The 14,275-nt window shown below is 47.8% G+C and overlaps 1 protein-coding gene across 2 annotated transcripts in view; it reads left to right on the top strand.

The window, feature by feature from the left end:
- LOC135394628 (guanylate cyclase soluble subunit beta-1-like) overlaps positions 1-14,275 on the top strand; it is a 193,102-nt gene that overhangs the window by 134,343 nt on the left and 44,484 nt on the right. For both annotated transcript variants that reach the window (XM_064625460.1, XM_064625461.1), the window contains one exon: positions 3,777-4,035. In XM_064625460.1, the coding sequence (XP_064481530.1) occupies positions 3,777-4,035 (259 nt within the window). The remainder of the gene's footprint in view (positions 1-3,776; positions 4,036-14,275) is intronic.

Here is a 14,275-nt window from a genome sequence, read left to right on the forward strand (position 1 = left end):
GAACTGGCCTCTCTGTACAGCTCACGAAGGATATCACATGACCGTATTCTTCTCTCTCAAGCTTCCCTCTCTCTCTCTCTCTCTCTCTCTCTCTCTCTCTCTCTCTCTCGATGTTCCTTTACTCAGCGACGTGCCTGCAATTTCGACGGTATGCTGCTCGGTGGGACGGGAATAGCGCCTCCCGACTTGACAGGGAACTCTGCTGCCATGTTTCATAAAGCTTCCGACGGAAACTCAGAGAAGCGCACAGACAGCGGCAACCGACCGGGGATTGTCTGTTTCACCATCCAAGACGGTCGCCATGGCGTTTACGCCCAGGTCATTCCGCCAGTTCCCGCTACGGGTTGCAGGTTTGCCGGTGGAGTTCGTGCCACACCACAAGTATCTGGGCATTACCATCGACTGGGGCCTCACCTGGTCCAAACATATCAAAGCTCTGTCCTCCCAGCTGTCTGTCCTCGTCAATGTCCTGCGACGGATCTCTGGAACGTCATGGGGCCCTACCTGCACCGACCTTAAGCTCGTCCACACCTCCCTGGTGACCGGAACCCTGAGGTACAGCCTCCCAGTCCTCCACGCCGTAAGCAAAGCCAATGAACGCGAGCTCCTCAACATCCAGGCCCGCAGCCTGCGCGTCTGCCTGGGTGTTCCCAAAACGACAGACACATACCTGGTTCTAGCAGAGGGCAAGGAGTCTCCAGCACACATTCTGCGCGACGTGGAAACCCTCCGCGCCTACTCACGATACCTTACTCGTCATCCCGCCCACCACTTGCGGGACATCGACCATGACTGCCCTGCGTCGGCATTCGGTGCCGCTGTCCGGCGACTGAAGGTGTCGGTCCCATCAACTGCGTCTACTTCGTCTTACACCCCACCAATGTGGTCGATGGTCACACCCACCGTGTACACACATATCCCTGGCATCACGAGCAAAAACGACCATCCCCCGCCTGTCCTGCGGTACCTCGTGCTGGAGCACCTGGACGCCCTACACAGCCAGCGACTGCAGATATATACCGACGGCTCGGTCTCCGCGGGCGTCTCCACAGCAGCACTGTTCCTCCCTTCCGAAAACATCGAACAAGCCTTCAAGCTTCCCCACGAAACGTCGCCCACCGAAGCGGAGCTTGTAGCCATTCACGAAGCACTGAAGCTTGTATCCGCTCGTCCACCTGGAAGCTGGACAGTCCTCACAGACAGCAAGTCGGCGCTGGAGGCACTGTCTTCGCCTCGCTCGCAAGTGGTTTCTGACATCCGCTCACTGATCCTGGTTGTGCACAACCTCCTCGTCACCTCCGGCCACTCCGTGTGGTTTCAGTGGGTGCCAAGCCACATTGGCTTGCCGGGAAACACACGTGCCGACACAGCAGCGAAGCGCGCTCATGGCGCAGCTGAGTGCAACACTGTCATCCCGTTATCACCATCCGTCTGCCGCATACACATCCGCCGGCGCGTTTCCTTCGACACCCACCTCTTCATGGAAAACACTGTCGCAGCCAACACCTTCCTCCACCGCATTGACCCGAAGATGGCCTTCAGTGTGTCGCTACGGCTGTCTCGAAAGGAAGAGTCGGCTCTGCATCGTCTTCGCCTGAATGTCGCCCGTACTCCATCGTTCCTGTTCAAGATCAAGCAGCGTCCCTCTTCGGCGTGCCCCTCCTGCTCCACCGACGCCGACACCCATCATTTACTCATGACCTGCCCAAGATATGCCGCTCCTCGGACCGCACTCACGCACCGTCTATCTGCCCTGGGGCACAGAGACCTGTCTTTGGCCACCCTACTGGGCCCCGTAGGGCAGAAGCAATGGGCTGTTACCAGAGCGCTCATATGCTTCCTGGGTGACACTGGGCTCCTGGACTGCCTCTGAGCGGTCGTGTACTCATGCCCCTCTGCTGCCCATGTGCCGCTTGCGTCTTTCCCCCTTTCTGTTTTTTTTTCCTTTTCTTTCTTTTCTTTTTACAAGGAATAGCAAGTCGGCTCCTGCCTGGCTGACCTTTCCTTTTTACCTGCCTCTTTTTTTTCGCAATAAACATATTCCCCCCCCCCACACACAGCCGGTGTGAGGATTCATACCCTGGTCACCTTCCAGTCTTGAAGCTGACAGCGGTTATCTTAACCACACAGCCACTGGTCCGTTTTTCTTTAGTTGTCGCCTCCAGTGGCAGAAACTAATTAATGCTCCTGGCAGGCGTAAGGTTATTCTCCGGACACTATGCCCTGCCAGCATCACCTAGATACAGGAGGCCTGTTTAATGCCTCCTTTCACCCCTTCCCCACGTGGACCTACAGGATGTTGCACGAGAGAGTGAACCCTAATTATGAAAAACAAATATCTATGCGAGATAAAAGTTGGAAACCTTCTGCACGACACTTGTGAAGGTTTTTGCTACTCAAACAGGTGTTTTCTATGAGTGTACCTCATTAATTTGTCTAACTAGCTTGATTGAACTCAAAAATTTGCGAACGAAAGGTAACTTCTTTTGCGTTAATTAGAAAGCCCGTGGCCACAACACAAAATTTCAGTCACAAATGCAGGATCTTTCACAACGTTTCCAGAAAAATTTGACACGCGAAAACACGTAACAACCGCCAGAAAAACCGTCGCCCGTCCTCGTCAAGGCGCGCTCTCGGTCAAGTTGCCCCCCCCCCCCCCCTAAAGTATGGGGAGGAGCAAAGGACAATGCAGAAGACAGTAAGAAGCCAGGTCCATCCCCTTTTTGCCGCCTCCGTTTAGAACAACATCCGATGTCGGTGGTTATCAGTAACTGATGACTGCGAACAGATAAGCTTGCGAAGATAAAATGCGTGATTGCACCCGGTCCTCGCCCTACATTTTTTTTTCTGTTTTTCTCATGCTGTTTCCATGCGCAGTGAAAGTGTCTCTGGGCGCTGCGCAATGCGAAAGTGCGCTTGCAGGGATGGAAAGTTTCCGGGTGTCAAATAATTAGGGAATAGTTTAAGAAACTTTAAATTAGCATTTAGCATTAGCATGTGGTGGCAACGGACTTTCTAATTAACGCAAAAAAAGTTACCTTTTCTTGGCAAATTTTCGAGTTGAATTAATCAAATAAGCCTAATTAGCAACGTACACTGATAGAAACCGCCTGTATATGTGGCAAAAACCTTCACAAGGTGTCATTCAGAAGGGTTCCCATTTTTATCTGACGCAGGTTTTATTTTTATTTTATTTTATTTAATAATTAGGGGTCACTCTCTCGTGTAACACCCTGTCGCGATATCTCGTGTGCGGCACTTAATCGCCACAAACGATTTCAAACGTTGTCCTCCCGTGGCTTCTAATGGCTGCCGATGCGGCTGATTGCGATTCGTCTCCACAGCTACGACCGCCGAAAGCACGACCGTGATTGGTGGACTCTTAAGTCGCGTTCCCAAGCACGCGACTTGCGAGAGTGACAGCGACAATTTTTTTCTTGCCTCGGCTTCTCGTTGAACGATTTACATGCGATTACGATTGGAACCGGAAGCAATGGCGACAACCAAGCCATGCGGTTGCGAGAAACCTGTTGTCGCTACCGCCTGCGCGGAACTGAAAAAAAAAAAATTGTTGCTGTCGCTCTCGCAAATCACGTGCTTGGGAACGCGCCTTTAATGATTACGTCACGTCGTTTAAGCGCCGAGACATCCTTTATCTAGATACCGTTGGCACACCCGAGATCATTACTGCGCGTTCTGACAGTAATTAGTATAGCCGTGTATTACTGTAAATATATTGCTGCACACCTGTCATTACTTACTCGCTTCCTTTCCAGCACTGCAGCGGACACATTAAGCAACCGTCCCGACGACCTTCCCATCGGTGTGAAGACGATGTGTGCTGCCTTCCCTTTCCACGTGGTATTCACGAAAAACTTCTCCATCGTTCAAGCCGGCAAAGGATTACTACGAATCACCAGTCACCTCTGGAGGCAGGCGAAAAGAGGAAAACCACTCAAATTCAACGACCTGTTCGAAATTACGCGACCAGTCATCGACTGCACTTTCGAGTCGATAAGAAGTTACTGCAATCAGGTAAAGTGCCCGCGATGACATTCAGTTTATAAAATGCGTGTGACGCAAAGCGACCAAATGGGCGAGAAATGAAACGCTCTCTGTCGGTGCATCCAACTACACTCTAAAAGAACAGAACTAGGTAAATGCAGCTTTTACTTCCCTTAGATTGCTACCCATTTCAGTCCCCTGACCATGAAATTGAGTCCCCAGAACTCCAAAGGGTCACTGACCTTCGCAAATGATCTTCTGAAGGCAACAGTCTACGTAAATACGTGCTGTTCGTGAATTTGATGGACTGAGATCAACATAGCAAGTTTTAGATAACTTGGCAATTTTCCTCCCACGCGGAGGAGGAAATAGTTCGCGTTTCTTTCTCGCGAAATTGTGCCCAATGCATGACGCAAGATTTTATGTCACTCGACATATTTATCACGGTTGACGGTTTGATTCGAAGTATGTTCATTCATCCACCCGAATTATGTACCTGAGACTTTTAGAACACAGCAGTCCCCACTCTGTGGCATTCATTTACTCCCGAATTGAACTAATTTTTGTGACAGTGTATTTAGACCCCAAAGGAGTAAAATTATTTTCTTTTTTCCCCTTAGGGTGATAGCTGAAATGCGATTCCACAAAGTACAGGACGACCCGCGTGGTCCTCCTGCTACTATGACTAGAGGTCCATGTGTGTGGGGTTGTTTCGGCACGGGTATCCACGTGACATCCTGGTCTGCGTGTAGAAATATATCATTTTCAAATACGGGTAGACGCTGTTAAAACCGGATCAAATCGTGATAAAATGCTGTTAAAACTGAATAAAATCGTGCTAGAATGCTGTTAAAACCGCATAAAATCGGGATAAATGCTCTTAAAACTGGATAACATCTTGATAAACTGCTCTTAAAACTGAATAACATCGTGATAAACTGCTCTTAAAACTGAATAACATCGTGATAAACTGCTCTTAAAACTGAATAAAATCGTGATAAAATGCTGTTAAAACCGCATCAAGTCCGGATAAAATCCTGTTAAAACCACGCGCCTCCCCATTTATCCCGCACGAGGGACTTTGACGACGGAGCCGCTGAGTTGATAGCAGAGGCAAAAGGAGACGACGGCACAGAACACATTCTAGTGCTCAAGCCACTGGTGGAACCCCATCCTGCCCCCTCCCAGTCTTTACCGTGACAACCACCCGTGAGATAATACTCTATTCGGTTCAATTTTCGCGCGAAACTGACCCTATTTAGGGAGGAGCACTTACGACGTTCGCCCACCGAACGTGCAGTGGCACATTCTTCTCCGCACCAATTAATAAAGAACCGCCGTAGCTCGGATAATTAACCGCCAAGCAATTATCTCTTGCTTTCGTCCGCTTACAACACTAACTCATTTTTGTTACCCATCATTACCCGATATGATTTACGGAGGACACAGAGCACGCTTAATAATTCGCGGCAGACGCTGCTTAAAACGAATGCATTAACCATTTTGGCCCCGATGAGATCAGACATCATTCGCTACGCATCTTATCATAATTAATCAGCCTTCTCAGTCAACATATGTGCCTTCCTAAAACGCTCATTACTGAATGCCGTGTGGCTTACAACGAAAAAAAGACCATTAGAGGTCGCTCCTGGAGTGCCCTTTACTTAAGTGCATGTAGTCAGTGTAGTTTGAGTGCTGTGTACTTTCTGTCTGGAGTGAAGCCTATACGGATTTGCGTCGCATAAACATAAACATACATTACCGGAAAGGGATACTACTTCTGAGAGTACTCCCAATGCACGGCCGGAATTACTGAAGGTTTTGCTTTCGTGCCACAAATGGCCAAACGGCAGTAATTACGCACGCATGAGAGCTGGAAGTGCTCTTAGCCGCGCGTAAACAAACATCTACTTGCACAGGTACTTTTATGTAGATGACAGCAACAAACACCAAAGTGCATGCCGACTGCATTTCTTTTAATGAACCTTTCTTCCATTACCCTTGCTGCGATGAAAGAGACTTCGTTGCGAAACATACATTTTTCTTTTCTTTTTGTGCTCCGTGTGGACTGTGCAATCATTAAAGGAGCAGTGAAGTGCACCTCCATAAATTTTTCGTCTTTGGATGCGGCGTGTTGCGCAAAGAAACGCGCGTTTGCCCTTGAAGACTTACAGTATTAATAAATAAATGAATTAAATAAACGAATAACATGAGCTCTTGCGAAGGAACGACGAGCGCAGCTGACCTGTACGGCATGATAGGGACCTCTGATTTGAACACCCCTTGGAAACGCACCACTCCTTCAACGAAAGTGTAAGTGGGAGAGGGACGTCGACGTCACTTCGTGACGTTCCCAGTCCCGGTGGGAGGACGAATCAGGTGGCTCCTGATGTCTGGTCCGGCGCGGGTGAAGCGCCGTAGCAGCAGCAACGAGAGCTCATGCACAGAGAGCAGAGCACAAGCCTCGTGCCACGCAGGGCCTGTTGACGTCAGGCAAAGAGATCGGGCCGGGTCGATGATTGCTTTCTCGCGGCATTTTTGTAAATTTGAATAGTCGGTGACAATACACCGCACAGCGGAAATATTGCGCTTAGTGGCTCCTAATGGGCTGCTTGATGAAAGAAACAAAGTTTCGAGCGATGTTAAATATACACTTCTTTGCTGCTTGAATAATTAGCACATACCTCTGAATGTCTGAAGAAAAAAAAAAGAATTTGTTCGAAAACAACGCCTTACAAATGCAGGTCACACGTTGGACATAGCATGCGACTGACGGGGAAAGGTAGGGACGTTGACGTCAGAGTGTCGAAAGAGAATGTCGAAAGTTCTAGGCTGCGATTTATGCAGACATTTTACAGAAAGACTCAATCTAAATGCAGAATAGCGCAAGAGATCTATTCGCAACGAGAAAAAGGAAATCCTAGTAATAAAACGCCTATAGTAGTAGTAGAAATGCCTATAATAATAAGAATCCAGACCCTAATAATAATAGAAATCCCTGGTGTCAAGCTGTGACGTCAGAGGAGCGAGTACCTCGGCCATTACTATTGCCTCTCGCAACCACACGACACCTCCCGCAGTCGTCTCACTCACTGATATGCCTCCCGTGACGTCAGAGGCGGCTAATCGCGCGACATCCTTTGTTTGTAGATACATATAAAAATCCGCGCGGGTACTATATACGCCTCCGCCGTGTGCGTAGATATCCGCGTTCTGTCCCCCAAAATTACTTCTGCCGATATCCCCTGTGGGGAGTCATAACCAAGAGCACGCATTGAATACAAAATGGGGTGGAAGTGTGCCATCCCTTGCGCGCACACATGCGGTAAAGATGTGCCTGCACAGCTTGCCGCGCGCATCCATGCCGCCTCCGCTAAACCGCCTCCGACAGGTCGAGAATGTGCGGCACGCCGCTAAAATAGCGTCGACGAAAGGCGGAAAGTGGGAGCGGCTTTCTCCCGCCCTGCGGCAACAGCTGTTGCAACTATCGCGGTTGCGGATCTTACATGCTCGGGTTCCGAGAGGTTGCCGATACGGTGATGTTGTATACGACATCGGTAGCTCATATCGCCCTGGGTCATCTTTGCTCACCGCCTGCGGCTAACACGAGGTTGTTGTTCATCATCGTCGCCGCTTTCCGTCTCAAGGGGGGAGTGATGTGGCGGCCCGTGGACAACGACAAAGTCACCCAGCTACCGACACGCGTCACCAGAAGAAGCTTCAGTTCTGGAGTCGCAGTCCTGGAGTGAGGCCACGGGTCAAGAGCCACCCCAGGGCATCCGGCACATTCTAGCATTTGCGATCAGGACTCATGTAAAAGGATACCACCTCCTCCAAGCTGTTAATCTTATCCGCGTTCACCTTTTTCTATAACCCCTTCACTGTCAAACTCGAAATGAAAGTCATCATGTTTCACATTTATCCGGCCAAACATGAAGTGTTCAATCGTATGTATTGTCAACAGCACCTTCATCATCAGAACACCCTCCATTGCAGTCTACTCCAGATTAGCTGTAATGACTTTTCCTTGGGCACTCTCCTTGGCCCCGTCCTGCACCCCAACCAGTGGGCCATCATTGCCGCTCTTCTCTGTTTCCTCAGAGCCTCAGGACTCATGAACGACATGTGACTTGGTGACGTTGTTATAGCACGTTGTTATGTGACTTTGTCACGTCCTTATATTTCTTCTGTTATTTTTTGTTTTCCGTTGTTATGCTTCTCTTTTTTCGTTTTTCTCCTTCTCTCTCTTCTTTTTTTCCTTCGTTTCCCTCTTTTTCTTTGGAATAGCAAGCCGGCTCTTTGCAAGGCTAACCTTTCTTTTCTTTTAAACATATCCCCCCCCCCCCCATTAAGTGCATGCGGACAGTCAGTAAGTACTCTCCACTGGTCATTTCCACTGGTCTCTCCACTGGTCGATTGAACTGTCATCATGTTTCTTTTTCTTTTTACTTTTTTGTTCAGTTGCACAATTGGTCGGTGGTCGGGTGCCGAATTCAATTTCTCCGTATTTTTTAAGAATTTACTTATCACCTTATCATCATCATCTTTCACTGTCATTCTCATTCCCTCTTACTTATTACAGGCCAGAGTGTAGTCAATCCCACTTTATTGCGTTATGTATCACTCAGTTCTACAACAACAAAAACAAATAAATCGTGACTATAACCTGGGGTGATTCACCACTGGAGAGCAGTACACTACCCCATTACACGCGAAACATGTGTGATGTGAGATATGAGAATGAAGTGCTCAGTTACTCAGTTCTACAGCTATTACTATCCACTCCTGATTTTCGTAAGGCATATGTGGCTCACCAATGCAGCTTTACCTTTCACCGCGCTTTCCATTGCTTTCCTGCAAACTGAAACTCTATCGTAAGGAAGCAACAACAACAACAACAGCAAAAAAAAGCAATCATCCAAATCTACCTTTTATCTGCTAGGAGAGCATCCTGACACCGACATACATAAAAGTACCCGCGCGAGACACATGTGCACTTCGGTGCTTCCTTTCCGACGTGAACGAAATCGTAAAACAGTATCAGGCCCAATCGGTACTTTTAAAAGAACCCTGTTGCTCAAAGGAACAGCGGCGCTTCTGTTGGAGGAGCAGATAGAACCATGCATAGCCAGTTCACAACACAGCGTTAGTAGAAAAACGTGCCAGAGAGGAGGAAGACAGGTCGATTTATGTTATCGGCCTCAGAGAATGGAGAGGTCCTCGTCCCAGTTTGCCAAGAATGTAAAAAGAAGAAAAAAAAGAACGCAGGAATCGAAACTGAACGACGTGATTTTTTTTTTTTTTTTCTAAGTGCAGCAGCTTAGCGGTGTTATCTTTTTTTTCTTTTCGTCTTTCCGTCGCCTCTCGTGTATCGAAAGGCTTAGAGAAATCTTTCTGTCTCCACAATCTCGTACTTTCTCGTCTTACGTTTTTCTTTCTCCTTACTTTTTGTTAGAAAGTAAAGACGCGGGCGACGTTGGAAAGCTGGCACTATTTGTGCACTCTACAATATTTTGTTTTTTAAAAGAAATGAGATGCCAGTATATTTCAAGAGAAAAAAACAAGTTGCGGAGTTTTCCTCGAAACCTACGATGCCCCAATTTTGTATTCCTTTTGTTTCGTTTTCTTTCAAATCGACAGCTTTACAGGGCCAACCGCCGTGTACGTACGCCCGTGGCGATCACGTGACACCACCACGTGATCGCCACACCGTGTTTGTGGTATACGCTGAAATCGTGTAACCCCACCACAGTAACAACGAAATAAAATTAAACGGTTCCACAACACATTCAAACGCTTTCAGTCAAAAGTGAAAAGCATTTGAGAAAGGGGGGGGGGAATATGTTTATTATATATATATAAAAATAAGAGGGAAAGGTTAGCCACCGGTATGGCAGCTTGCTATTCCCAGGAAAAAAGGGGAAAAATAAAGGCAAACAAAAAGAAAAACGAAGAAAAGGAAAACAAATAACCAAAAGAAAAACAAAAAAGAAAGGGTATGGCCGAAAATGTACCGCATACGATGGCCCTATACAGCTACGGCATTTAAATGCAGTGCCTTTTTTTTTTGCGTTTCGTTGTTTGTAGCAATATGCCGAACTGTGTCCTCTCATCACTACTCTAGCTCAGCCACTCTCGGAATTCCTCTCTTCACGATACGTATTGCATGCATTTCGAAACCTACGTGAATGCAAACTCTCCCATCCCAGGCAGACGACATACGGAGCACAGGTGCACGGGGTGGCTACAGGTATCTTACGTATCAGTGAGCGCTTATAGATGAGAAACACAGGACTTGATAGAAAGAAGATGTTCTGAGGAAGGAACGCACAACCAGATGAACACAACGCAAGCGCGGTTGTCTGGCTTTCTCGACGACTGTTATATTTCAACCTTCCATGTTTTAAGGTAAGGGCTGTTTGTTTGTTTCTCGATCTGGCGTTTGCGGGTTTTATATGGGCTGCCGGAGTCTAATGCATTACCCCTCCAACGTTGATTAGTCAGAATTGCCTGCGGAAAGTGTAACACACATACAGAGGCGATCATGATGATGATCATCATCACCGCCCCACTGCCGTCTGAAGTGATGACATGATTATGACTAGACTATATTAGTCGACCACTGGTCGCTCGTAAGCTCGGTCGTCGTGAAGAAGTTCCAGAAGAGGCGGAGACCCTGTATATGAGATGCGGTCCAGAAGTTCGCAAAGGGGCGAACGGTCGGTGATAGACTTTGTGCATGCTGGTCCTCGTGGCCTCGCGCTCTTTGTGGAGACGGACACACGCCACACCATGAGCATATGCTGCAAGTCGCACGACATGCCGCATGTTGAGCGGAACAACAACAACAATTACATGAATGGCGATGGGATGAGGTGATTCACCGCAACAATAGCGACGCTCACCGAAAGATGATGCGAAAGATGACCGCAAATGGATGTGGCAACCGGTGGGGAAACGTCAGGGAAAGTAACTGTTACAGAGCATATATAACAAGAAGTGCGACGTGATGTCATGCTGCTACTGAGTCCTCATCTTCCCTGTGAATTTTCTTGAAGATCGGCGATCCCCTCTTGACGACAGGATGGGGTGGGACAATGAATGCGGAGAGCGCTTAATGTCGCCTGGTCTTCCTCCTCATTGCTAGGAATACCTAGATTGACCTGACACTCATTAGAACGCGGTGTCCCTTGCTGTAGTTCCGGTAGGCTTCCCCAACAACGCCGAATATCCTCTAGATGTACGAATTCGTTAGGACGTTATTCGTACATCTAGAGGATATTCGGTGTTGTTGGGGTTCAGGAATAAGCGCGTGAAAGCGCACTAGTATACGCACTATATGGCGATGCACACCACCTTGCGGAACTGCGTGAAGCGGTCACGTTGAAGTCGAAGACACGTCGAAGTGACGACATGTCGCATACGCCGATGAAACTGGAGCCAGTATCCGTAACAAGGATTGTAGGGCGGAGAAGTCTGGCCTTCAAGAACGATGCTGTGGAATATACCGCACACGTGATCCATTTCAGGATCACAGAACGGTCCTCACAGTGGCAACGGTTCTTCACAGTGGTTCCAGCTTCTTCACCATGCACGCATCCTCGATCACCTGATCCGCACGCTGAACGGGAATTTAGAGAAGACGCAGTTCTCACTTTTCCCAAAATGGAGCAATCGCATCACGAATGTTTCATCTTGCGAAGGCGCGCAACAGTGTCGCAGAGTCACATTACCATCTCGATAACGAGGGCCATTTGCGTTAAGAAATTTAGTAGCCCTCTTGGATCTCTTTACCGCAACATGCTTACATAGGCTTTCGGGCGGCCTGAATGGAGCCAACTTTCTGTTGGCTGAAGCCATAAAAATCAATCCCCCCCGTACAAACACAAATAGTTGTTCAGCTCTCAGAAGTAATACAGTCAGTTATCTGTTTTTGTTTTGTTTTTTTTTATACTGTACCCCTAGCAACAGTTTTTGGAGTTTACCGTTTCGTAACCCACGCTCTAAAAACAACTTTTAGTCCTTTGGGGGAGTAATGCACGGCAGTTATGTAAAGTTTAGGGACTATTAAGAGAGCAAATTACAGGGTCAGGGGACTAAAATGGGGAGAAAGTGTAGTCTAGGAGACTAGAAGCTGCAATTCCTCCACAATTTTCTTTTTGCGCGCGTGTGTGTACACCATGGCCCATTGACGCTCAAATTCTGACGGCACAAACAAATTGAATATAACCTTTCTTTCAACCACTTTCTGATAAATTACGCCAGTTCGCTTCGCTGCACCGATACCCACTCAACTCTATCCAAAACAGAAACTTCAAAAGAAATATCCTCATTTCCTTGCTCGCATCCCTTCTTTTTACTCGCAATCTCTGCTCGCATCCTCGTAAATTCAATCTCGCAAATCAGCATCAACGCGATTCATCGAATTATGTGCGTTCTACCTCTGACTCCTAATGGACAAAAAACGGAAAAAAGTAACGCCAGGGGAAACACGAGGCCTCGTCAGCGGCGAATGAAAAACGAGTTAGCTGGAAACAAAATTTGAGCCCGGAATAATTGATTTGGCGACCGACGACGCGAAGCACTTGAAAAGTTATGCAACCGCTTTCTTCCCCGTACAGTAAGGGGGAAAAAAGAGAGGGTGTTTTGAACTCTTTGAAGCTCCAAGAGAAGGACGTTTACTGTGGTCATTTTACGAGTTCTTTCCTCTATTTCCGCGACTCTAAAAGGGGCAGAGAACAAAAGGAATCTTTGCAAACGAGCCTTCTTCCCTTTGCTTTCTATCGGCGGGACTTCGATCGCGACGTCAGAAACATGAAACGCGCACAAAGGGAAAAAGAAGGGTGGGATAACTTTCGGTGTCTGCGTCGCGAAAGACTCCAAAATATGTCGAAGGTAAAAAAAGAAAGGAAGCGTGGATTAAAAAAAAAACAACAAAAAGAAAACGGTTCCGACTGCTTTAAACAAGAGGGGAAAGGGAATATGCACTGAAAATGGGGGGCAATATAAGTGTGTTTTAGTAGACCGTTGATAACGTGGCTTCCGAAATACTGTGATACAGAATGAGAGGGGAATAATTCCCCTCTCATTCTTTGCAATTGTCTTGCGTCACCATAATATCCCATTCCTGTTGAAGACAGCGCTGCTGTCGAAACGTCGAATACCCCCTCTTAGTTTTTAATAAAGTTCCCCTGTTATTCCTTGTCCTGTAGAAGCACCGTCTCCACTTCTGATCTTTATTGAATACCTATATATAGCCAAAGAGCGTATGCTATTTTTCGTCATTTAATACTTTACTGGCTTCGCACTGGGCTTTCAGAGGTGAGTCACTCACCCTGACGGGAGGACATCACGTTCCACGTGACCTTCCGACGCCGCTCGCTCAAACGTCGCCCACCTACGCATTGCTGATGAAGGCCCAATAAGGCCGAAACAGCTGTCCAATGCTGGTGTGGCGACGTTTGGGACTTATAGACATATGTTCAACGTGCAGCCAAAGAGCGTATGCTATTTTTCGTCATTTAATACTTTACTGGCTTCGCACTGGGCTTTCAGAGGTGAGTCACTCACCCTGACGGGAGGACATCACGTTCCACGTGACCTTCCGACGCCGCTCGCTCAAACGTCGCCCACCTACGCATTGCTGATGAAGGCCCAATAAGGCCGAAACAGCTGTGCAATGCTGGTGTGGCGACGTTTGGGACTTATAGACATATGTTCAACGTGCAGCCAAAGAGCGTATGCTATTTTTCGTCATTTAATACTTTACTGGCTTCGCACTGGGCTTTCAGAGGTGAGCCACTCACCCTGACGGGAGGACATCACGTTCCACGTGACCTTCCGACGCCGCTCGCTCAAACGTCGCCCACCTACGCATTGCTGATGAAGGCCCAATAAGGCCGAAACAGCTGTCCAATGCTGGTGTGGCGACGTTTGGGACTTATAGACATATGTTCAACGTGCAGCCAAAGAGCGTATGCTATTTTTCGTCATTTAATACTTTACTGGCTTCGCACTGGGCTTTCAGAGGTGAGTCACTCACCCTGACGGGAGGACATCACGTTCCACGTGACCTTCCGACGCCGCTCGCTCAAACGTCGCCCACCTACGCATTGCTGATGAAGGCCCAATAAGGCCGAAACAGCTGTCCAATGCTGGTGTGGCGACGTTTGGGACTTATAGACATATGTTCAACGTGCAGCCAAAGAGCGTATGCTATTTTTCGTCATTTAATACTTTACTGGCTTCGCACTGGGCTTTCAGAGGTGAG

Source organism: Ornithodoros turicata, chromosome 5 (genome assembly GCF_037126465.1).
Source record: "Ornithodoros turicata isolate Travis chromosome 5, ASM3712646v1, whole genome shotgun sequence".
Classification (NCBI taxonomy): domain Eukaryota; kingdom Metazoa; phylum Arthropoda; class Arachnida; order Ixodida; family Argasidae; genus Ornithodoros; species Ornithodoros turicata.